Source organism: Acomys russatus, chromosome 7 (assembly GCF_903995435.1).
Source record: "Acomys russatus chromosome 7, mAcoRus1.1, whole genome shotgun sequence".
Taxonomy (NCBI): domain Eukaryota; kingdom Metazoa; phylum Chordata; class Mammalia; order Rodentia; family Muridae; genus Acomys; species Acomys russatus.
In genome coordinates this window covers 62,180,156-62,205,197 of record NC_067143.1, presented here as the reverse complement: position 1 = coordinate 62,205,197, position 25,042 = coordinate 62,180,156, and the positions used below count along the sequence as shown (strand labels likewise).

Here is a 25,042-nt window from a genome sequence, read left to right as displayed (position 1 = left end):
GGGAATACTCCTCCCAAACAATGGGGTGAATATCCTAAGAGCACAGGGTCCCCAGCCCTGGTCTGTGTGTGGTACTCCAATGGAGAAACAGAACCCTTCTGTGGTGTTCCCTCCCTGAACTTTACCGTGCCTCCGGTTCTGTCCTTCCAGATGCTCCACATTCTAGCTCTGTTCTCAATCTGTGCCCTACTGAGTCCTGTGAGCTGGCTCTCAAGTCCCTAAACCATGGCTAGGCAGGACCACAGCCTGGTCAAGTCATTCTAACACAAGCTGAAGCAGCTAACACATACGACGTCACCTGAGAAGGGCCACTCTTCAAGGTGACTTCCACACAACTCAAATTAAACCCAGAGTGGATCTGGGGAAAGCAACGTGCAAGCATGCATCCTGCACACGCATGCCCACTCCTGCCATTAAAAGATAACGCCTCAGTCACACAGACACGCCACCAACTGGCTCCAAGTTTCTTCTCACTGGAAGAAAACATCCTGGCCTCCTGGGTTGTTTCTTGTCTAAGAAATAAACAGCGGCCTTCATTATTTCATCAGAATGTCCTTAAAATGTGATTTTTTTTTAAAAAATGAGACTGTGATAAAGGGAATCCTCTCAGAAGTCCACAATGAAGGAGTTGGCTGTGCTGAGGACAGGGACACAGAAAAGGGCCAAACCACAGCATTTGCCCTTGGAGAGTCCTTGGACAGACCAGACAAACAGACAGACAGACAGGCAAGCAGACACACACACACACACACACACACACACACACACACACAGAGTCCTCAACAGTTCTTAGCATAATTTAAGAGCCAAGTCAGCCGAGCTCTTTAACAGATGGCTAATGATCTATTAAGAAAGGACCTAGATGGCGGGCGTGGTGGTGTACACTGTTAGTCCCAGCACTCAGGCAGGTGGATATCTGAGTTCAAGTCCAGCCTGGTCTACAGAGTGAGTTCCAGGACATCCAGGGCTGCACAGAGAAACCCTGTCTCAAAACAAAACAAAAAGAAGAAGAAGAAAAGGAGAAGGAGATAGGAGGGAGGGAGGGAAGGAAGGAGGGAGGGAAGGAGGGAGGGAAGAGGAAGGGAAGGAAGAAGGGAGGGAGGAAGGAAGGAGGGAAGAGGGAGAGAAGGAAGGAAGAGGGAGGGAAGGAGGGAGGGAGGGAAGAAGGGAGGGAGGGACAGGCAGGTAAGCAGACACTGACTGACCCATTACTGGAACCAGAGCCACAGGCAGTTGTGAGGCAACATGTGGGTGCTGGGAACTAAACCCAGGTCCTCTGCACATGCACCAGTATTATTAACTGCTCCTCCATGTAGACCTAGATGGGGCATTGATTTCTACAAGGTCTTGAAAGTCTAGTGGGAGTTTACCAGGCAGAAAGAAGGATCGAAAGTATTCCCAGATCCAGGAAAATTCATTCTCCCTCTCCCACTGTTCCCTGGAACCAATCTACCAGAGCAGGTAGCAGTGTGGGAACACTAGACTCCTGGGACAGCAAGGAGATCAGAGTGCTGCCGCCCAGCTGAACTGTGCCTTGTGCCTTGGCTAGAACAACAACCAGCTATATAATCCTAGGCATCTTTTCTGGACCGTGATAATGCTTAAGGCTACAACTACTTGGCTGTATGAATGTTCTTATCCAGACATTACCAGGCCCTGAATCTCCTCTCAGAAAAAAATGGTCAAGAACAGTTAAGTTCTCCTAAGAAGCCATACGTTATACATATTATGATAATAATAATGACAGGAGCCATCTGTAAAAATCCAGAGTCTTAATTATGCGGTATTGAGAATAGTACTTGGCACACTGCACACACAACAGTAATAATTGTTGTTATTATTACTACTGCTATGATTACCTGTCACAACACCTGCACCGTTCAGCCCATACCTTAGTGACACACACTTCCTTCCTTCCTTTTTTTTTTTTTTTTGGAGGGGGGCGGGGTTTCGAGGCTGGCCTCAAACTCAAAGATCTCTCTGCCTCTGTCTCCCTAATGCTCAAACTAAAGGTGTGACCCACCATGCCTGGCCATAGTAAAACACATTTCAAAGATGTCTTATCACTATGCCAGTGTTCAAGATATCCGAGAAGCCGCTGTAGCTAGAAATACCCACAGGCGCGGGCACGGAGCATACAGGCCTTGAGAGTAACCGAAGTCACCTGACAGCATCTCTCAAACCTACAGCCCTTCACCATTCCAACTCGTGTGTTGCTGCAAGACAGAAAACACAGCCACACAACCTAGTGCGGAGCTCTTGGCCTGAATAAACACGCAACCCGACACCTAACATTGGGCATGCTGCCTCCCCAATACCTTTTTCACAATCAAGTGCTTAAGGTTGCATCACTTTACAGGTATGCATGTCCCTCCCTCTCAGACATCACTGTGCCCCGGAACGCACTCAATAACGTGGTTATAAAGAGCTAACTCTCCTAAGCTGTCATGGAAGCAACTTCTCTTGGAACAGAAGCATTCATCTGGGGACAGCTGCCAATGCCACCTCAACGCTACGGCAAGAAACTCACAGAGAATAAAGAGGGCAGGCAAGAGCAAGTCCAGGGGAAAACTCAATTATAAACGTAGAGTAAATTGGCATATCTTCCAGAGAAGTCTCTTTTTTAGGTTGTCTAAAGGTTTCCCTGACTCCTGCAAAAAAGAACAGTGTTCTACAGAAAAGGTTCAGGTACTGACTAGTTTCATCTTGGGGGGGGGGGGGGGGGGGGGGGGAGAGAAGAGGCTGTTTCTCATATTCATTCTCATTCTCTCTCTCTCTCTCTCTCTCTCTCTCTCTCTCTCTCTCTCTCTCTCTCTCTCCTCCCCCCCCCCCTCCCCCTCCTCTCACGGTCTGCCCCCCTCCACCACACACAGTATTTTGAGTCAGGGGTGCACAGTGTAGGCTGTCACTATCCTAGGACTTAAGTAGGAAGACAAGCCAGGCTGGCCTTGAACTCACAGAGACTCACCTGCCTCTGCCTCCCAACGGCTGGAGTAAAGGTGTGCGTCTACTCCTTTTTTGCTTTCAATAAACCTAAAGGCCCAGGCATCGGGCTTCACAGCCATGCCTGTCAGCATATGTTCTAGCAGGCCAAGAGAGATGGGAAAGGCTATTGATACCGGAAAAGAAGTTGACGAAATAACACCCAGACGAACGTCAAAGTACAGATCTGACTTTTGTTACCTGCCTGAAATGGAAGTGTTCAGGAAAGGGAAGGAGGGCAGATAGACTCTTAAGAGAAGCAGCAGGTCAACAAAACCCGTCTGCAATCAAGTATAATCTAATGGGTGATGAGAGTCGAGTGAGACTTTGCAACACGTGCCATAAAGTCCCTGGAGCATTTTCAAACGAACACTAAACGCACCAACTGTGCCCAAAGGCAGGGCAAGTAGGAGATCACTTGCCAGGAATATGTTACAAAGAATAGCGTGTCATCACAAAAACTACTGGCATTAAAAACAAACAAACAAACAAAGCAGTCCCCCAAGCACCCCAGAATAAGACAGGTCTACAGGCTAATGACAGAGAAGACCCCAGCTCAGCAGGGATCCAACTCGCTCTGGTGACCCTCTGAGCCTCTGAGGAATAGTGTTCCCCAGCTCACCCCTACCCCCACTTTACCAGAAGGCATAACCACTGACTGCTGGTCTGGGCAGCTGACTCCCAGACCCAAGTGGCTGGGCACCTGTTTAACTCCTACACTCATGTCCTGAAAACCATGCTAAGAACACTGTTCTCAGCACAGGCCACATGACCGCTCTGTACCCCAACCTCGGCATCCCAGCCACCCCAAGTGAGAGAAGAGGTACTCTGAGCCCCACCCTCCTGCCCTGAGACCCTAGAAAGACCTGTAAGCCACATGACCCCCTGTACCCCAACCTCGGCATCCCAGCCACCCCAAGTGAGAAAAGAGGTGCTCTCTGAGCCCCACCCTCCTGCCCTGGGACCCTGGAAAGACCTGTAAGCCACATGACCCCCTGTACCCCAACCTCGGCATCCCAGCCACCCCAAGTGAGAGAAGAGGTCCTCTCTGAGCCCCACCCTCCTGCCCTGGGACCCTGGAAAGACTGCGCAGGGCACCCAGGCACTGTGGCTCCCTGTCTACTCTTTGATGTTCTTCACAATTGCCTTTAACAAGTAGTTCTTACTTGGAGGAAAAAAATAAAATAAACTTGATATAATTATTCTCTTTTCCTCTAATTCCAAAAGTAGCAAATGTTCACTATTTTTTTCTTAAATATATTTATTTATTTTTATGTATGCAGTGCTCTGGCTGCACATACACCTGCAGGCCAGAAGAGGGCATCAGATCCCATTACAGATGCTTGTAAGCCACCATGTGGTTGCTGGGAATTGAACTCAGGACCTCTGAAGGAGCAGTCAGTTCCCTTAACCTCTGAGCCATCTCTCCAGCCCATGTTCACTATTTTTAAAGCCCCATTAATACCAAATCCTTTAACAGAAAGGAGCACGAAGCCCCATTCCCCCTCAACAACCACTGCATGTTGTAAATGATTCGATTGTTTTGTGACTCCCCCCACATGATGCATTTTTAATATTTTTAATTTACTAAGTTGAATGGTATGAAAGACAGGGTCTTTACTTAGTCATCAGCAAAGCACTGCAATGGTTATATATAAATGCTGATTCACACTTGTTGGCAGATTTCAGTATCAATGGAATTGGGTGCAAACAGATAAACTAGACCACACACTCTTCAGGTGAAATGCAAGTCATCACTAAGCAAGAACCTGGGGCTCTAGAAGAAGGGGTTGGCGGGGGTAAGAGGGGGGCTGTGTGGCTGACAGCACATACCCCCCTCCCTTCTCTCTGAGGCCGCAGAGCCTCCTGCCTGCCTCGGGGCTCCTCCCCTCTGCTCAACAACTGCTCCCACTGTTCCTCTCATCATCTCTAACTCAGGCCATAGCGTCTGCTCTACACACCCCTTCTCTCTTCCTTTGCAGAAAGGGGAGCTCAGGGCAATCGCTCCTTAACAGAGCCGAGCCTGAAAGGCCCTCTTGGGTCAGTTCTGTGGAAACATGTCGTCACACATGACCGCGTGCTCTCCAGACCCGGCTGAGGAATGGAGGGGAGTAACCTGGCTTTCTTGCCTCCATTCTTCTGATGATAACTGGCCCAAGGAGACCTCACAGGTACATAAGGCACGAGACAGGACAAAAAGGAAACATGTCTTCTGGCCCTAAAATCCCTTCTGCCATCACTGTCTTCGTGCTACTGAAATCTAACAAACCCTGAGCCGGGCGTGGTGGCGCACGCCTTTAATCCCAGCACTCGGGAGGCAGAGGCAGGTGGATCGCTGTGAGTTGGAGGCCAGCCTGGTCTACAAAGTGAGTCCAGGATGGCCAAGGCTACACAGAGAAACCCTGTCTCGAAAAACCCAAAAAATAAATAAATAAATAAATAATAAAAAAAATAAAATAAAATAAAAAAAGAAATCTAACAAACCCTGGCACAGTGGCCCACGGCTGCCATCCCAGTACTAAGGAAGCAGAGGCAGAGGGATCACTGTGAGTTCAAGGCCAACCTGAGCTACAAAGAGAGGCCAGGATAGCCAAGGACACACAGAGAAACCCTGTCTTGGGGTGGCAGGGCGGGGGGGGGGGGGGGGGGGTGGGGAGCTCTGAAATCTATCAAGCTCTTTCTACTCACAGCCGAGGAGTCACCTAAAGCCATCCAGGAATAGTTGTTCTCACAGGAGTAGTTTACTCACAGATACACAACTTAATTCTTCCAAATGAACGCAGTTAACCAACCCGACCCGACACAGACCACACATGGCCCCATGCTCTTCTTTCTTATCTCTAGGACTACGACCTATGTTCGCTCATCCTGGCTATAACTAGGGGTGGTATCACTAAGCCCAGAATCTTCCTGTCTACTCTGAAGCCTGCAATCCTGTCCCCACTCTCATACCCAATAGGCTTCTAACAGGCTCCATCTGTTATGACTGGCCTCTCCAGCCTCCCGTCTCCATGCCCTCTACCACCCTGATGTAAGGCTATGGACAGACTCAAGATGTTCCATCATGCCAGTGGCCTCCCTTGAAAGAAATAGCAAAAAGAAGGAGGAGGGGGAGGAGGAGAAGAAAGAAATAGCTTTCCACCATACACAGAATTTGATTCAAAAAGGATTGCACAATGTGGTTCGAAACATGAAACTTTTAAAGTAAGGGAACAGAGATGCTCTTGGCCAAGCACTGGGCACGACTGGCAGAGGGAAAGCTACTGGCACAAACAGCATGACAATGAAGCTTCTACTTTTCTTTTAAAAGTTTTACCCAACTGGGCATGGTGGCACACACACATCATCTCAACACTTGGGAGGTAGAGGCAAAACTACCAGGAGTTCAAGGCTAGCCTCAGGCCAGACGCCGTCTCAAAGGGACACCTCACTCCCTGTGCACTCCAGTTTCACTCGCCTAAAAAAAGACAATGACAGCATGGAGAAAAAAAACTTGTGAACCATGAGTCCCACAAAGTCCTGTATCTAGAAGGCTCTTCAAATGTCCAACTATAAGATGGAAAAACCAACCAAAGTGATGTTACCACCCAAGAAGATGCACAAATCAGCACAGGAAAATGGAGTCAACTTTAGTAGTCACTAAGGCGATGCAAATTAGAATCATAGGAGCTTCTGGCCCACACTTTTATGGGTAAGATAAAACAGTAGGAGCCAGGCAGTGTTGGTGCACGCCTTTAATCCCAGCACTTGGGAGGAGGCAGAGGCAATGGAACCTCATGAGTTCCAAGTTCAAGGCCAGGCCGGTCTAGAGAGTGAGTTCCAAGCAGCCAGGGCTACAGAGAGAAGCCCTGTCGTGAAAAACCAGAACAGGTAACAGTGCAGACTGATAGGACGAAATGGTAGTGAGGGGTGCAGGGAATGTAGATGAAAACATGAAATAAGGCAGCCACTCCTTGAAAGAGCTGGGCAGTTCAGTGGCCCTGCTCCGCAGGTATCTACAGCCAGAAAGAAATTTGCCCCACAGACTCAAATAAACCCCCAAAACAAATGTTTATAAAGTGGAGGTGGTGAAAGGTTGGTCAATCTAGACACCTTCCAATATATGTTTAAGCATTTAAACCTGAGATGGGGAGATGGTTCCATGGCTAAGAAGGCCTGTAGTGTAAGTATGAAGATCCAAGTTCGAATCCCAGTACTCACTTAAAAGTCAAGGCATAGCAGCAGACATGTCTGTTGTGACTGTGCTGCAGGGGACAGGAGGCTCTTTAGGGCTTGCTAGTTGTAAGGCTAGATCTAGGTTCATTAAGAGGCCACTGTCTCTAGGAAATAAACGGGGCTGAGTGGGAAAATACCACTATCAAAAGACAATGCATGGCACACACATAATTCCACTAATTAAAAAAAAAAAAAAAAAAAAAGGTTAAACTGTTAACATTTCAGAAATGGAGGGCAGATCGGTGGTTGCCAGAAGACAGAGTGGGTAAGGAAAGGGCAGGACAGAATGTCGCAGTCAATAAGGGTCCTTGTGGTGTTGGGACTATTCGGCATTCTGACACTGTACAACCTAATATGCCTGACTGCGCATGCACACATGCATGCGTGCACGCATAGCTGGGAAAATCTAAGTAAGCTCAGTGGGCTGTGCTGACGTAATATCCTGGCTGTGGTATCACAGTTGTGCAAAATCTAACCACTGGGGGAAATGGACAAAGTGCACACAAAGGAGCCCGTTGTATATTATTTCTTGCAATTGCATGTGAATCTATAATTATCTCAATAAAAATTTCAATAAAGAAAGAAAGTAATAGCCTCCAACTTCCCTTGGGCCCATTGAGGTTAGGTCGCCAATTCTACTCTGTCTGTCTAGGTCCCATTCTCATACAGCTGCACTAGGCCTGCTCCACTCTCCACAGCCTGTGGGCCAGCTCAGCCATGTGGCCTTAATCACTCAGCCCTCAGCTCTTCTCCTTCACTGTGCTCGGAAACAGAAGAGGCCCCGCCCTTTAAAGTCCCTTCTGGCTTGTGCTTTATCAAAAACCCCCACAACTCGCAAATCCCTCCTCTCCCTAGCTCACCATGTGGTCAAGCCTGTGCTTGCCGGGAAGTGCTTGCCAAGGCATCAGGTGTCACTCTATCCCAGAGCCTAGGCCACGGTGGGTTAAAAGCAGACTGAATGGAGAAGTCCACTCAGTTGCCCCCCCCCCCCGTGTTGGTAGGTCAGGGGTCACCCTGCTCACTTGGTCCCTCTACCACAGAACTGCTGCCCGACCCTATGCTGCTCAAACCTGATACCCACCTAATACCCACAAGTACTCAGAGACTCTGGGAATACTTGCTCACCTCTTCCCCCACCCCCATCACGCTCCTCAAACTTCTGCTGCTGATAATCAGGTGGAAGGACCATGGACCTGTTCTTTTGTTTCTTTAAAATAAAAGCATGGCAATCGTGGGGTTGGGGTGTGGCGGCTCCCAGAGTGCTTGCCCAGCAAGCGCAAGGCCTGGGTTTAGGCCCAGCACTGCACACACTGGGGCATGGTGTTCCAGCCATGCAATCCCAGGAGTAAGGAGGTAAAGGCAGAGGTGGTTGCAAGTTCGAGGTCATGCTCCTGTGCTACATAAGACCCTGTGAGGAAGAAATGGAAAAGGGGGGGGGGGGGGGAGGACTCACAGGAAGCAACCTGTTTTCTCTCCCCACAACTCTAGACATTTCATTTCAAACCCGATGCCAGGGGCCTGCAAGATAACTCAGCAGGTAAAAGTGCTTGCTGGTGTCCAGTCTTTAACCCCGCCCCCTCCCTCCCCTCCACCCCCACCCCAAGCCTGAGGACCTCAGCTGGATGACAGGGAGAACCTGCTGCCACAGTTATCCTCTGAGTTCTGCATGCGTGCGTATCATACAGCATACATGCGTAATGTTTTGGGTTTTGTTTTTTGATCCACACCACTTTAGGCGTCGCTCGACTGCTAACCTGGCAGCAGGGGCCCCTGCCCCCACTCCTACAGCATGAGGGTGTACTTGTCCCTCTCACCTGACCTCTAAGCCTGAGTCTCCAACCAGTACATGATGCAAGGCACCTCATCCCCCACCTCTCCCAAACCGGCCTCTCCTGTCTCCACTCCCCATCTCATTTCATAACCCACCTACCACCCAGGAGTGCAACCTCAACATACACCTATTCTTTCACAAACCACTTCCGGTCAGCCAGTTCTGTGGGTTCCACCTTGGAAACGTCCCCGCCATCCTCAGGGCCCACGCTCCAGCACCAGCATCAACCCCAACAAACGGTTCCAGGAAGCATCTAATGCATCTTTGCTTGCAGAGGTGGCTTTGTAGCACATAGCGAGTCACCTCAGTCACTTTACGTCTCCTGACACAGTGCAGGCTGTTTTCACAACAGGGAGTCCACCCCTTTTTGTCCCCACCACTCAAGTCATGTGAAGTCACCTGTCAACATCTATGGCTATACCCGCCTCTGAACAAGACTGGTCTTGTGTGAAGTCCCCTGCCACAACACTGCAATGACCTATAAATATGCCTTCACCGTCTTTGGCCAGGAGGGGTCTAGAATCTGAAGAAAACCATTAAGCAGTTCTTTTCCCAGAATTCAAAGCTAGAGCGGATAAACTGTCTGTCTCTCATCTATCTCATCCTCACTTGCCTGCACATATACTCTCAAATATACATATGGAAATTTCCAATCTTTTTTCCTCCCCTCCGACCCCCCAACACTAAACTTTTGTATCTCTAGAACAAAATATGCTTCCACTGTGCCCTTAGTTGTAACTGACTGTAGTTGGTTGCGAATGTCCACTCCACGGCTTCTTTGCTGTGTGGCTTTGAATAAAATAATGTGACCTTGCTGATGACCTCAAGCTTCCCCTTCTGCAGTGGTGCCCCTTTGTCGCTGGGTTGTTAGGACCAAGCAAGACACCACCATTCTATAGCAGTTGGAATAGCCCATCTGTTCTCCTTACTCCTTGTGTTATCCCACTTGTGGTCAGAGCACCCTGCAGTCCTCCATGGGTGATTTCTAAATCTGTATCCCCGAGGTGTCAACTGGCCATGGCAAAGACACAGAAGAACTTGAGAATGACTTAGCATTTTTCCCCCTTTTCCACCCTCATGACCCATTCCTAAGGCACACACACCTTGGGAATAAACGTCAGTATCCCTGACCTCCCCCACCCCACCTCATTATTTCCCAATCAAAATACTGATGACAGCACCTAGTCTCACAGGAACCAAGCTGGGTCGAAATCCCCCCATTACTCATCTGCAGCAAGAAGTCCAGAAATCACCCTGGCTCCTTGTGTCCCCATTTGGATCAGAGGCCTTTCTTAATCCTTCAACAAAGAGTTGGCAACACAAGTTGCAAAACCCAAGAGTTCCTCTGCCCTCATCTACACAACAAAGCAAGCGTTTCTCTTCTCTCCCCCTTTCCACCGTCTCTTCCCACTGTCCCACTGAAGAGGTTCTCAGAGCCTAAGCCACAAGCACCGAAGATACTTCAGCAGGTGCGACCGGAAACACAGAGTCCCTGTTACCCGCCAGTCCCAGGGTAAAGGTCTTTGTGTTTCACAGTCCAAGAGGTCAGCTGGAAGCAAAAGGTCAAAAAGAAAGTTAAAGACACCACAGGGGGCTGGAGAGATGGCTCAGAGGTTAAGAGCACCAACTGCTCTTCCAAAGGACCTGAGTTCCAATTCCCAGCAACCACATGGTGGCTCACAACCATCTATAATGGGATCTGATGTCCTTTTCTGGCCTGCAGGTGTATATGCAGACAGAGCACTGTCTACATAATAAATAAAAAATAAATCTTTTTTTTTTTTTTTTTTTTTTAAAGATACCACAGGGTTCTCAGACAGAGACCTAGCAAGAGTGTGTTCAACACAGGCCCAAGAGACACTTTCCTCAGAACTAGGGACAGTAGGCACTGGAGTCTGTATTCATTTGCATACCAGGACCTCTGCATGCTCCACAGACTCAGCCACTATCCTCATCCCAAAAATGAACCCTGCGAGCAGTTTTCCTACGGGAGCACAGACAGTCCTGCCTCTCCTAAGACAGTTCTCAGGCCTGGGCACTGCGCGAGGACTAACAGCATTGGCCTCTCTAGCTGTTTGACTGGCACACAGTTATGTTCCCCCATGTACACTTTCACCCTGATGCCACGGTCATGTGACTCACTAAGCAAGCCCCTTCCTCTTGAAAAGACAGTTAATCCCAAAGCCTGCTCATGCCTGGCAAGGCACAGGTCAGCAATGAAGCAGAGGCACACATCCGTCTCCCCTTTCCTCCTCAACTAGCTAGCTCTCTGGGACTGACTAGTTGACTGACCAGTTGGCCTAGCATCCCAGCAAGAAAAGAGCTCCCCACATACAACTAAGGATATACAAAATCCCTGTCTTGCAGGCATGAGACCCTGGGTTCAACCTCCAGCACCAGAGAAAAAATATCAACAACATAAACAAAAAAATCACGGGAGGGGGCAGGGAGATAGACCCTGCTTCCTGCCCTGCTATTCTCAAAAAGGAGGCTAGAGGCAGAAGGAGAAAGCCATGGCCTACCAGTGGCTGTGCCCATTCAGCCTGCAGTGTCCTAGGACACTAGAACCTTCCAGACATCTTCCTGGCCAGCACCAGGGCCAGCCTTGTGATCAGGGCCCTCCCCGCTGTGTTCTCTTCCTGCCAGCAGCAGGCCAGGTGTCCTGGACTTTGGCAGCCAAGAACAGGCTTCAAAAGGCTAAGTGGAAGGTGACCGTCTTCAAAGCGTCCTCAGACTTCCCAGAAATCCCTGGCATCCAGCCCTGACCTCGGGTCAGTTGCCGGCAAATGAACTTGTGACATGACAGCTCCATGAGGGCAGGGACTCTGACGGTGTCTGTCTGGGGCCCTGGCCTCACCCTGGCAACCCCAAGCACGAGGCTCACATACAGCAGATGCTCTTACAGTGACTTGCTGGACTGAGGTGACTGCCACCAAGGAAGGATGGGTAGCACCGTGCGGGCAGCCCAGGCTTCAGAGCGAGCCACCGAGCCACCGACCTAGAGCGGAAGCCACCAGCTACAGGCTGCGCTGCCTCTCCCAGCCCAGCCCCCTCCTCACAGCTCCTCAGAGCGCTCTCAGGAATGTCAGCTGGAAATAACATACAACAAAGGCAGAAACTCCTGTGTTGGTTTCGGTCCATAAACACTTCTTTAGCACTCAACTGTGCACAAGATGCTGTTCCAGCACGGTGGGCAATCCCAGATCCCAATTGCTTCCGGTTCATTTTTGTGACAATCCTCTGAAGTTGGATCTATTTAACACTCTCCTTTGCAGCTTCAGACTTTGAAACACAAGAAAACTAAGGCAGCTTGCCCGAAGGCTGAGACCGAAAAATGCTGGGCCAGGATTCATATTAATTACACAGTCTAAACTGCTAAAGTGCTGCACCTGTCTGCCTCTAGGGCAGACACTCATTGCAAACTGGTTTCTGTCCCAACCCTTGTAGGATTCCAAGGACATCTGACCACACTACCAGACAGTGTCTTCAGTTACAGAGGAAACAGACACACGTACTCCTGTGGATCACTGCCTCCCCTTCCCCTCCTGCCCTGCACCCCCAAACTATGGTGTACTCCCCTGAAATCCAATTTCAGATGAGCATGCTCATGCTCATTAAAAATTTCCCTCCCGTCCCATCCTCCCCCACAACGTACCAGAAAAAGAAACACACAGCTATGCAAAAATAAGAAAGGAAAGGCAGCGAAAAGGGCAGGTCTGTGCCTTTAGAGCAAAGTCAGAGGCAGTGCGTGAGAGCAGGAGCTCTGGTCAGGGAACAGAGGCGCAGCCCAGACACACACACAGCTTCAGCTGCCCAGTGTCCAAAGTAACAGAAAATTAAGCCACCTCCCCTCCAAGGAAATGGACACTTATCATAAAGAACTTTCTTTCCACTTAGTCTCCTGCCAACCATGATGGAAATCTCATTACCAAACTACACCGCTTGCCCTAGGACTGGTGACATCACAAAGAACTCCACAGATGCTCAAGGAGAGCGAACACACCAGCTCGATCACTTGGATGTGACTCTGAATGACTGCGCAGGATCTTAGACACTGCCAGTGCATCCACCTTCAAAGCCCTTAGAGAGAGAAGGAGCTCTTGGGAGCTGCTGGCTTCTGGTCTAGCTATGTTCGGTTCATGCACGTGACTGCAAGAGCACGGTCACAAAGGGTTGACTCTGGCCTCACACTGGGTTGCATGACTCTGTCCCCAATTGCCTGAGGTAATACTGTGGAGAGTCACTTTTCTCCAATCTCATAGTCGCTGGTAAGACAGAGAGGCATCTCCCCTGAAGGGGAAGACAGACCAGTCTTCACCTCCCCTAGTTCAGGAACTTCTCTCCAAGAAAGCAGGGGGCATTCTATCACAGAGCACAAAGACAGGGAGCTGAGGGGAGTGTCTCCTCCCTAGAGGGAGCGGGAGGCTGCAAGACCAGTGAAGAAAATCCATCTCTTCCTACAGGGTGTGTGTGTACTCTCTGCCCCGTGCGCACCCACAATCAGTACTAGACTTGCAGTCCCTAATGAGACGTAATTCCTGAGACCACTCGCTCAAAAGGGTTGCCTCGTTTTAAATCTGGCTGGCCACCAACACAGACAGTAATCGTATAGTGTTGACTTAAGGAAAAAGACACCATACTCAAAAACAGACACAACTAAGCCAGGTGTGATGGCGTACACCTTTAATCCCAGCACTCAGGAGGCAGAGGCAGAGGCAGGCAGATCATTGTGAGTTCGAGGCTAGCCTGGTCTACCTAGTGAGTCCAAAACAGCCAAGGCTACACAGTGAAACCTTGTCTCGGGGGAAAAAAGAAAAAAAAGACACAACTGGCAAGTACTGAGAACCAAGTTGCCCTGGTCATCCAGACACGTCCTGCAGCTAACACCAAGCTTACCAATATCCAATCATCCTGCTGAGCGTCACACTCCAGAACCACAAGGTCTAACACAGCAAGTCCCCAAGGGCCTGTGGTCTTCATTCACTTAACCATCCTTCCCGAGGGGCCAACACTAGACTAACACCAAGGGCAGCAGTGACCAGGTCAATTGTTGACAGAACAACTCAAAGCTGAGGCTTCCTGTGGTTCAGTTCCCAGCAAGAGATCATAAAACATCATTTCCACATTAGAAGTTTACAGTTGAGTTACAGACTGTTCACAAATGAAGCATGGCCTCAGCACATAGCCCAGGCTAGCTCTAAGCTCCCACGTAGCCTCCTGCCTTAGCTTCCTGAGTATTGGGGCTACAGGTGTACACTAGTACCAAATCTGTTTTACGTCATTAGATTAAAACAATTTCTGAGCAAACAAGCGGGAGCTGAAGAGCACAGTACCCCAAAGGCACGCTTCACCGAAGTCATCTTCAAATGAGAGACAGGGGAAGGGGAAGTCAGGGAGGGAAGGACTCAGGACACCTGAGGCCTCAAAACGGTCCACCCGCCCGCAGCAGCTAAGCAGTTTCGGCCCAACTAGATAAAAAGAGAGCTCTTTGGCTAAAGCAGAATTCACAGGGGCATAAAACAAATGCCGCAAGTTTGGGCTCTCAGTCCCGGGTGTGCGGCAAGCTGAGTGGCTCAGTGCTGCAGAAAGCAAAAGTCTCTTTGTTTCCATTACATCATCCGTGGTGAAGGGGGAGGGCAGGCGGGGCACAGCTGGTGGCAGCTGTGCCACCATCTGCTTCCCCTCAGCAGCCTTTGCTGGTCTGAGCACAGCCTCCTTGGGGCTCCTGACGCAGAAGCGCGCGGGGTTAAAGGTACAACACCCTATTACAGAAATAGTGGGAATTAGTGAGAAATAAATCACTCTGTTGAGTTAACAGCCTCGGGAAGCAGAAGAGCCGGTGGTTCTTGGAATTTACGCTGGTTGCATCTCTTTAGACTTGGTGACAGCACAAACTCCGTTAACTCAACGAGATAAGCACTGTATACAAGCAACCACCTGCCATCTGCTTCCCTAAAGGTGGTAGGTAGGCCAAAAATAACACAGGCCTGAAGCTGGGATCATTCTGGAAAGGGAGAAGGAAAGCCCACCCTGGAGAGGCACGCTGCAGACCAGCTAGGGAGCGGACACCCGGCCGCCGACGCCATCAGGAGCCATTTGGAATGCTGGGCTTGCCTTCCTTACCCTCAGGTAGCTACCCACAGGACACTCACCGGGGAAGGTACAGCTGGTGGCTGGGGACCACACATGCATGAGGAAAAGGAGGGAGGTGGGCACGACATATGACATTACTATCTCAACTAGCCTTTCTTTTTTTTAATTTTTATTTTTTATATTAATTCATTCATATTACATCTCAATCGTTAGGCCATCCCTTGTATCCTCCCATTCCTCCCTCCCTCCCGCTTCTCCCTCCCCCACTCCCCTCCCCTATGTGTGTGACTGAGGGGGACCTCCTCCCCCTGTATATGCTCATAGGGTATCGAGTCTCTTCTTGGTGACCTATTATCCTTCCTCTGAGTGCCCCCAGGCCTCCCCATCCAAGGGACGTGGCCAAATATGGGGCACCAGAGTTTGTGTGAAAGTCAGATCTCCTTCTCCACTTAATGGTGGAGAATGTCCTGTCCATCGGCTAATCTGGGTAGGGGTTCGAAGTTTACTGCCTATATTTTCCTTGGTTGGTGCCATAGTTTGAAGAGGACCCCAGGGCCCAGATCTGCCTGTCATACAGTTCCTCTTGTAGTTTTCCAGGACCCTCTGGATCCTTCTATTTCCTCATTCTCCCAGGCTTCTCTCACCTAAAGTCTCAATAGGATGTCCTGCCCTCTGACCCACTTTCCTGGTAGGTAAAGTTTTCCATGGGGACGTACTCCTTGGACTAGTGTCTCGATATAAGTGAGTATATACCATTTAACTCTTTTTGCTTCTGGGTGAACTCACTCATTATGATAATTTCTAGTTCAATCCTTTCAACAGCAGGCTTAAAGCAAGCATGGAAGCAAGCTGATCAAGCCCCGTGCGTGTGCTTTATCAGGCCAGCGCAGGCTGTACTGCAGTGGGGGGAATTAAGTCTTTTCAGAAGGGCAGGATCTCACATAGTCCAGGATGGGCAAAATTCTCTGCAGAGGAAGAGCTGAACTTCTGGTCAGCCTGCCTCCATTTCTCTGAGTGCTGGGATTACAGGGCCTGCCTCACTTCCAAAGTGTTGTGCCTTAAACCTTGGGATTTTTTTTTTTTTTGGGCCGCTGGGCAAGCAGCCTACAAAAACAAGCCACCTCCCTGGCCAATAAAAGGGATAGATTCCAAACATAAATCTAAATCACAGGCTCTTCCTGCAAGCCAGAGACTCATTCCCGACACCAGCAACGTGGAGCTAAATGGCAATGCTCCCCTGAGGTAAAGGGTGTGTGCTCAACAACCTGTTCCCTCCTGCGTGTATGGCCACCGTGGCACCTAGACCTTGAGAGCATCTGCCAGAAAGTCCGCCAAGCAGGGAGAAAGAGCAAGTCCCAAGGGATGATGTCCGGGATCCTCTGTAGTGGAGGTCCAGTTTCAGAGAGCACCCGCCTCCCACCACAGTGGCACATTGCTGTCCCTGAAAGGAATGTCCCAGGCCACTTACCATACATTTTGCCTTCATCTGATAAGATGATTTTCCTCCTCCCACAGGGCGGATAGATAGCCAGGGCCTCCTGGAAACTCTGCTCGATGTCGGGACTCCAGACCCCCTCGGCGTCGTTGTCAATTGGCTTATCGGCCGAGTCACTCAGCCTTTCCATGTTTTCGGCAGGGCTCTCGCTGCCGCTCCAGCTGCTGGGCTCAATTTTGGCGGTTGGATTTTCCAAGCCGAAGCCTGGAGCCTTTTCAAGGAAACAAACCTAAGAGAGAAATGATAAAACGTAAGGGTGGGTGGGTGTTGCCATCAACTCGCCGCTCCTAGGAGCTGCACAATAGGTTCTTGGGCCACCAGTGTGGCGTCGACAATGACTCCTGGTAGGAATATGGCATTCTGGGAACCCAGATGGTTCTGTTCACCAAGCGTCCTATGAAGTACCCTACAGAAACATTAGCGGCCTCCTGAAGCTGGGTAATCTTCCGGGATGAGAGGGTATTCTCAGCCGTGGTGGCACTCGCTCACGTGAGAACCTTGTACTAAGTGCCGTACCCTAACAAGCAGCACTGTGCTCAGAGGCAGTCGAATCCCCATAGCAGAACAAGTTTGTAAGACGTTGGCCTCACTCTAGAGACTGACATCAGTGAAATGTCAAGTCACCCCAATAATGATCATCAGGATGAAAGGACGGAGACGGAAGAAATGAGATCGCTTCAGTACTGCGGCTGCTCCTCCTGCAGAGTTGGTGATGCCAGCCGACCTACACCTAGAGCACTGATCTGTGGAGTCAGGTCACTTGGGCCCTAAACTCTAACCCTGCGCGAAGCAGAAACCAGCCCTGTCCTCTCCTACACCTGCCACTCTTGTGGGAATGTGCCTCTCCCTGTGGGGCAGTGGCCCATCCTGTAGCATCCTCTGAGTTCCCCACCACATGGAAACTGTGGGGACGGCCTTTCCTTAATTTTTCTGGGCAGGAAAGATAACAGAAGCAGAAGAAATCTTTCTCTAAAATGTAAATGCATTCCCTTTCAATTACACATGCCCCCTACAGTCACGAGGGGATAAGCTTTCTAAACAAATGTCATGCTGGCTTGACACCAAGGTGAAAATGCTCTAACCCAGTACTCCCTGCTGGCTGCACACTAACATATCAATATTGCTTTGTGAAGACCACATCAGATCATTAATGCAGAGGACTCCCCAAAAGAAGGAGGGAGAAGAACTGCCCCCCCCACAAGAAGGATAGGGAGTGGCTCACAGCTGACCTGAGCAAGGAAGGACTCATGACCACTGCTGCCCCCCTTATATCCGTGCTGTCAGCTTTCAGGACTGAAGCCTCTCGCCTGTTCTCCCTAAGCTGTGGGTCTCGACAGAGCCCAGGTACAGAAACCCTGAATATTGCAGTATCTGTGCTCTAGCTGAAAGGTGGCTTTGGGCACCTCACCTTGACTTTCTTCAATTTGGCAGCATTTGAATTAAAAACAAAACCAGAAAAGTTAGCATGCTTGTTTTTAACTGTTATCACTAAACCATCCTTCAGTTAACATGCCAAAAGATACTGATGGTCCCTTACCCACTCACATGTGCTTACACAGGACTTCAGAATGTGCCAATGTCAAGGTATAAATTATGAAACAAGAAAGGGTTTTGTGACTGGCCCCAAGATGAACTCTGGGTGCCCGCCTCATGGGCCTTTTGAATTTTCAAGTGATTACATTTTGGGTTGGGATCTGAAAGTACTATAAAATCTGAGCTAAGTTGTAACCACTCTAGTGATTGCTTACTGGAGAAATTACGAGACTAGGAGGGAACTCTTTGATAGTGGCTAGCCTCTCTCCCAACCAACCAAACAATGCACACACAAATAAAACCACAGGCCAAGCCAGCTTAGATCACAGTGGAATGAACTCACCCAAGGAAGCCGCATGTAAAGATACATTAGGTATGTGGGTGCTCAACCAGTATGGCCAAGGGATGGAATGCTGCAGAGGGCTGAGGGGCTGGGCCTTCACAGGCCTGGGAAGAACGTCTTATGCAACTACAAGTACAGTCACCAGAAGGAAAACATAGCAACAACGCCCACCCAAAGTCTGAAGACCATCTTATCAGCTGGTCACACAGGCTACACTGGAACCTCACCAGCCAGAGGACACTCGCTGGCCCCTCAGCACCTCCCACGTGCACACTGGGGTGCTGAAACTACTCAGCCAATTAATTAGGTTAACATCCATTTCCTTGCTAGGCTTTACCCTACTCATACCTCACGGGGGGGGGGGGGGGGGTGATGGGGTGAGGGGTGTCTATCCATCCTTTAGGTCAGCTTCTCCTCAAAGACCCATTTCCTATGGCCTGACTAAGCCCTTGGGATCCATTTGGACCTTCCTAGCACTGACCACGCCTCATCAACGCATCCGAAATCCCAAGGAAGGGGGTCAGCTCCACTCTGTGATGCTTGGAAGAAGGCAGGAAAGCCCCTCCACTAGCCAAACAGTCCACCAAGGATGGCCTTGCTCTGCAGACTGGCGGCAAAGTTGCTTCTGAGGCTAAAAGTCACACACTTTAATTGATCTACCCACCCAGGAAGCAGACACAGTGCTAAGCGCTCCTACGCTTCGATTCATTTGCAGCGAAGGCAGGAATTTCACGATTAGGCTACTGGAGCTCATCGGGCTGGAGTTGCCCCCTCTGGCCATGAAGCAGCACACAGCTCCAGAAAACACCAGACACAAAATCCAGAGCCACTCACTCGGGCCCCTGGTGTTACAACTCCACTGTAAGATGAGTCCCTGTATGGGCAGAGTTTCCGATCACAAGGCTGGTGGGGCTGGCTGAGAAAACTCCCCGTACTAGATACCAAAATAACCATCCTGGCATGCCACTCCCCAGTTCCATCCAAAGCCACCTCGTCCTGGAAACTGGCCTTGTCGCTCTAGTGACTCTGAGAGTATCAGTCACACGTTGCGTTATGAGCATCCTACCCATGTAGAGCTGCCTACTGCTCAATCTACCTGGATTTGAATGCATACCAAAAAGTGGCTGCTTACTAGCAACAGTAAGATCTAATCAAGGCAGGCGGAGCGGCACCCACCTGTCACCTCAGCACTCTGGAGGTGGGCCTGGGAGGATCCTGAAATGAAGGCCAACCTGGGCTACATAGTAAGAACTCCAGCTCGGTCAACAACACCACAGAACATAATTGATTTCACAGGCTATCTGAAAAGCCGATACCCAACACATATATTGAATGTGAAAGTCCAGTTTCCCTCAATTCAGAATGATCTCTTTCTGTGTGTGTGTGTGTGTCTGTCTGTCTGTCTGTCTGTCGGTGTGTGTGTGTGTGTGTGTGTGTGTGTGTGTGTGTGTGTGTGTGTGACATTCAAACTGGGATCTAGATTCCAAACTTGACTCACTCACAAGCCATGTGACTCAAACTAAATTAGTTAATCTTTTAGAGATCATTTTCCCTTACACAATGGAGATATTAAATTCTATCTTAATGCACAAAAACAACAGGGGGAAAGGCAACTGCAGTGTGATTGCTGTGAGATTACGTGAGATAAAAGGAGGAATTCTGTCACCTGAGAGACCACGTGCTCTCATTCACTGATTATCCGGCACATCCTCTCTAGACAACAGCTTGCCATGATGCCAAAATACCTTAAAAAACAAAAACAAAAACAAAGGCCAGGCGCAGTGGCGCAGGACCAACACTCAGGGAGGCAGAGGCAGGTGGATCACTGTGAGTTTGAGGTCAGCCTGCTCTACAAAGCTAATACTGACCAGCCAAAGCTACACAAAAAAACCCTGGGGGTGGGGTGGGGGGGACCCACACATACAAAAAGAAAAACTAGGATAGTGGAGGAGGAACAGAACCGCCTCCCCTGAAAGAAAGTTCACTTAAAAGGAAAATCAATTTACAAAGGATTTGCATCTTAAAAGTCTTCCCAAGTGACAAGGAGAAATGGCTCAGTGGTTAAGGGAGAGTGGCTAAGTGGCTGCTCTTCCAAAGGATCCCAGGTTTAACTCCTAGGACCAACACGGTAGCTCACAATGTCTGTAACTCCAGTTCCAAGGGATCTGACACTCTCACACCAGTGCACATAAAATAAAGTTAAACACACACACACACACACACACACACACACACACACACCCCAAAGTCATCAAAAGACTGAAAAAACAAAAAAGCATGATTGTTGACAACCAGTTCCCTTAAATCCACCCAAGTTCACATTCTCTAATTATAGTTTTCATGCTCTTCTAGGCAAAGTGGTTCAGTGTCTCCAAGGGAAGTTTGTTGACACCAACAAAAACCTGAGTAAGTGCTCTGTAGTCTGAAGGACTTCCCATTTCCATCATGAACACCGTTCTGTAGGCCCCTCATCTCCTCAAAGTCCCGAGCCCACGACAGTCAAAACACAGCTGTTAAGAATAACCCAAGTAGCCTGCTAACTGCCTAGACAGCCGCCCTCCCACAGGGACATTCCTTTCCCAGAACCCACCAACACTTCAAGAAGAGTCACAAGAGCATGGGGGGAGGTGTCACAAGCACACTTGACCCAAGAGCCTCAGGACAGAGCGAGAGGGGAGCAAATGCAGGCAGGCACTTCTGACACCCTCTTCACAGGGTCGACATGTGACAAGAGAAGATGCCACTCCCTCACAGATTTCCATGAGGCCCTCACCAAGCAAACATCTTTCTCCTTCATTAAAATTAACCCTTGTGGTTAATAAAATGTCACTGAGTGTGAGAGGCGGAAAAAAAATAAAAATATATAAACCTTGCTTTAGCCAATGTCTTAATTGTCTATGAAAACATAGGAAAGGGGCCAGTCTAAGAGTTGGACTTAGATGCCTGCCTAAGTACCCATGTGCTTGAGTCTCCACTGTTAGCCATGAAGGAAGCCAATTCATCCATCCACCCGCCATCTTGTATTCCCTAAACAGTGTCTAAAACAGAACCACATATTACTGTGCCCTTTAACTGCACCCCAGCGTACTTAAGGGAAGGCACCCTTGTGCTCACCATAACATCTTCACCCCAGTGATGACACAATATCCGATACAGAAACTGCCAATAAAGGAGTGAGTCACCCAGATGACCTGAACATACTTTGATAACTTGACAGCTCATTCTCCAAACTCACGGTAGCTAATTTTCCCTGAATAGTAAGTACTTAACTTAATAACTACTTAAAGATGGAGCTTGAGCTGGGCAGTGGTGGCACACAGCTTTAATCCCAGCACTTGGAAGGCAGAGGCAGGCAGATTGCTATGAGTTTGAGGCCAGCCTGGTCTACAAAGTGAGTCCATGACAGCCAGGGCTACACAGAGAAATCCTGTCATAACAACAACAAAAAGATGGTGCTTGGTGGTGAAGTGCTTGCATAGCATGTTTGAGGTCCTAGGGTTATCCACAAGAAGAAAATGAGGGGAAATCACCATATTAGAAACGTGTCAAAGGAAACACCAGCCAGACAGTGTGGACAGCCCCACTCCTTATCTGCCTGCGATTATTACTGACACTAGTAGTTATGTGCAAGAGACAAATAAGGTCTTGATCCTAAGAGGTAAGCTGCTCTCATCATAAACCTGTTTAAAGGAACTTCCAAATTCTCCAGTTCCCTGGTACCTAGGAAGGCAGAGGCAGGCGGATCTCTGTGAGTTCGAAGCCAGCCTGGTCTACAAAGAGAGCTCCAGGACAGCTATTACACAGAGAAACACCGTCTCGAACCGCCTCCCCCCACAAAAAAAAAAAAAAGAAGGAAAGAAAGAAAGAAAGAAAGAAATTCAAAAGCAGAGGAGCTGGTAAGGCGGGAAGCAGGGGGTGGGTGGGGAAGCAGGGGGTGGGCGGGAGGAGAGCTAGTAAGCGAAGGTCCTCACTAGCTCAAGAGGTGCTAGAGCAGGAGCCACTGGGAGAGGGGCTGTGGGAAAGAGAATCACACGGAGAGATATTTATAGCACTCAGCTTGACCACCAATTGGATAGCTTGAAGGTCATGGTGATCTTCACAAAAGCCCAGATGTTTTATGTAAGAAAAAAGGCTATTCTCCATCAAAAAACAAAGAACCCAGGGTGCTAAGGAACTTCCCTGCCAATGTAATCTCAGATAGCACACCTAATGACAATCCCACAGCCTCCCAGGGCCCCAGGTGATGAACAGTGAGTGACAAGGACTTTGTCTGCAGGCCCTTCATCGCTGCTCTGACCTTGGGTATTATCCCCACCTTAGGTGGTCCAGAGATGGAAGTTGCCCAAAGTCAGGAGCAGCACAGAACCTGAGTCTGGTCCAGGTGGAGTGAATTCCATAGGCACATCAGACTCACTTGCCACCTTCAGTAGGCGGGAGGGAGGCAGCGCTGAATTCCCAGCTCTGTCCACAGCTGACATCACCACGCACAGTCTAATTAATTCCTAATGAATAGTGATGACACTGACTCACCTCCCAGGGCAGTTGGGAGGAATTTCGGGCAGTAATGACAGTTAATTGCTTCTGCATATGTAAAGTGGGGCATGTAATTATTTTCCTATCATTTCAGACTCTCACAAACCTTGCTAACGAGTGACCTAATCACGTGAGGCTCAGTAGCCAGAGGGGCGGGACTAAAGGTTATGTGTAATGGTCAGAGATGGCAGAACTCTCTAGAATGCAGGCTCTGAGACAATGTCTGCCGCACAGCCAGCAGCAACCAGTGAGCCTTGTTTGGTGTCATGGGCTCCAATTGTCAACAGAGTCCCTCTACATTGAGTAAAAAAGGAAAGGCTAGTTATAATCACTCCTTTCCAAAGCCACTTTCCTGTCAACAGAGTCCCGCCCACGGGCCAATGCTTCTCCGGCCCACTGTCTCTGAGCACCCCATGCAGGCCTTGACATTACCATCCTGGGATGCTCCACATCCCAGCTCCAGCAGGCCTGAGTGCACGCCCAGTGTACTGCTCAAGAAAACCTCTGACTTCATATGATACAGATCTTACCACACTTTAAAGAAACTCCCTTGTCCATTCATGAACCAGAGAACAGCACAGCAATCGTGTCCTCCTCTAACACCTCCACCCCCCACTGGAGGTGAGCACAGCTCTCCTTCAGCTGTGAATTCCACAAAAAAAGATGCAGCCCCCCACCCAGTGCCAGGCAGGCTATCTCTCCCACCGAGCCTCTCCAGTCCAAAAAGCTGACATACATCAGGAAGCGTGACATGATGCAGTCAGGAGACTGGGTACAGACCCTCTAGCGTGAGGGTTAATACTGTCAGTTTGACGGGACCTAGCATCACCTAGGAGAGATGACATGCCCGTGACAGATTCTCTAAATCCGGCTGCCTGAGATGTGGGAAGAGTCACATTAATTGTAGGCACCATCTGCAGGCTGAGGTCCTAGACTGAGTAAAAAGAGAAAGTAAGCTGAACACACAGATTTGTTACTCGTTTTCTAGCTGCAGATTTGATAAGAGCAGCTGCCTCAAATTCCTGACAGGATGTTTTCCTGGCCATGACGGACTGACTAACCCCTTGAAATGTGAGCCATAAAATAAAAAATAATAATTTAAAAAAAAAAAATAAAAAAACTTCCTTCCACAAGGTATTTCTGCTAGCTATTTTGTCACAGCTAAACAACTATCCGGGAGACACAGCTGCAAGAGATGCCCACAGTTGAAGAGTTCACCCTCAAGCAGCCATCAGTGTTTCCAGAGGAAAACGCGTGATCTTGCCCAGAGCTTAAAGACAGAACTCCAAGAGGACCTTCTGAATTCCAACAGGCCTACCAAGCAGATGAATGTTCTGGGTGTACAAGACAATGCTACATTATCTAAACCAGCAAGACTAACACTTCTGAGGCAGCAAGTACCCTATATATAACCGTAATGCCACTTGCTCGGAAAAGCTAGTTCACAGTATTTAGTAGGCCTGGAGAGTTGGCTCAGCAGTTAAGAGCATGTGGTACTTGGTACTTGGTACTTGAAGAGAACCAGGGTTCAGTTCTCAATGCCCATGTCAGGCAGCTTCCAACTACCTGTAACTCCTACACTTTCTTTGAGGTTCCAGAGCACCAGCACTAACACACGCGCGCGGGCGCGCTCGTGCACACACACTGGCTTTGTTTTGTTTAAATCTGAAAGTAAACAACTCCTATTTTTATTTTTAATTTTTCTTTTGATTGTATGAGTATTGGTGCTTTGTCTCCATATATGCATATACGCATTACATGCGTGCCTAATGCCCAGAAGAGAGTCAGATCCCCTAAAAGGTAAGATACCAACAGTTGAAAGCCAACATGTAGGAACTAAACATGAGTCCTCCAGTGCTCAGAGCTGATAGACTATCTAGCCCAACAGTCCATACTTTAAGACATACCACATAAATATGTGCACTGTGCTTGGGTACACCCTGTAGGAAACCAGCATTTCCAAAGGGGTCCACCTTCAACCACACGCCTGAAGTGACGCCTGTAAGTGAGCACCATA

The 25,042-nt window shown here is 49.1% G+C and overlaps 1 protein-coding gene across 1 annotated transcript in view; it reads right to left on the bottom strand.

Annotated features, from left to right (window-relative positions):
- Positions 1-25,042, bottom strand: part of Tead1 (TEA domain transcription factor 1) — a 225,281-nt gene that overhangs the window by 130,979 nt on the left and 69,260 nt on the right. Inside the window, 1 exon segment of the mRNA XM_051149248.1 lies at positions 16,590-16,845. Within this exon segment, the coding sequence (XP_051005205.1) occupies positions 16,590-16,746 (157 nt within the window). The 5' untranslated portion in view covers positions 16,747-16,845.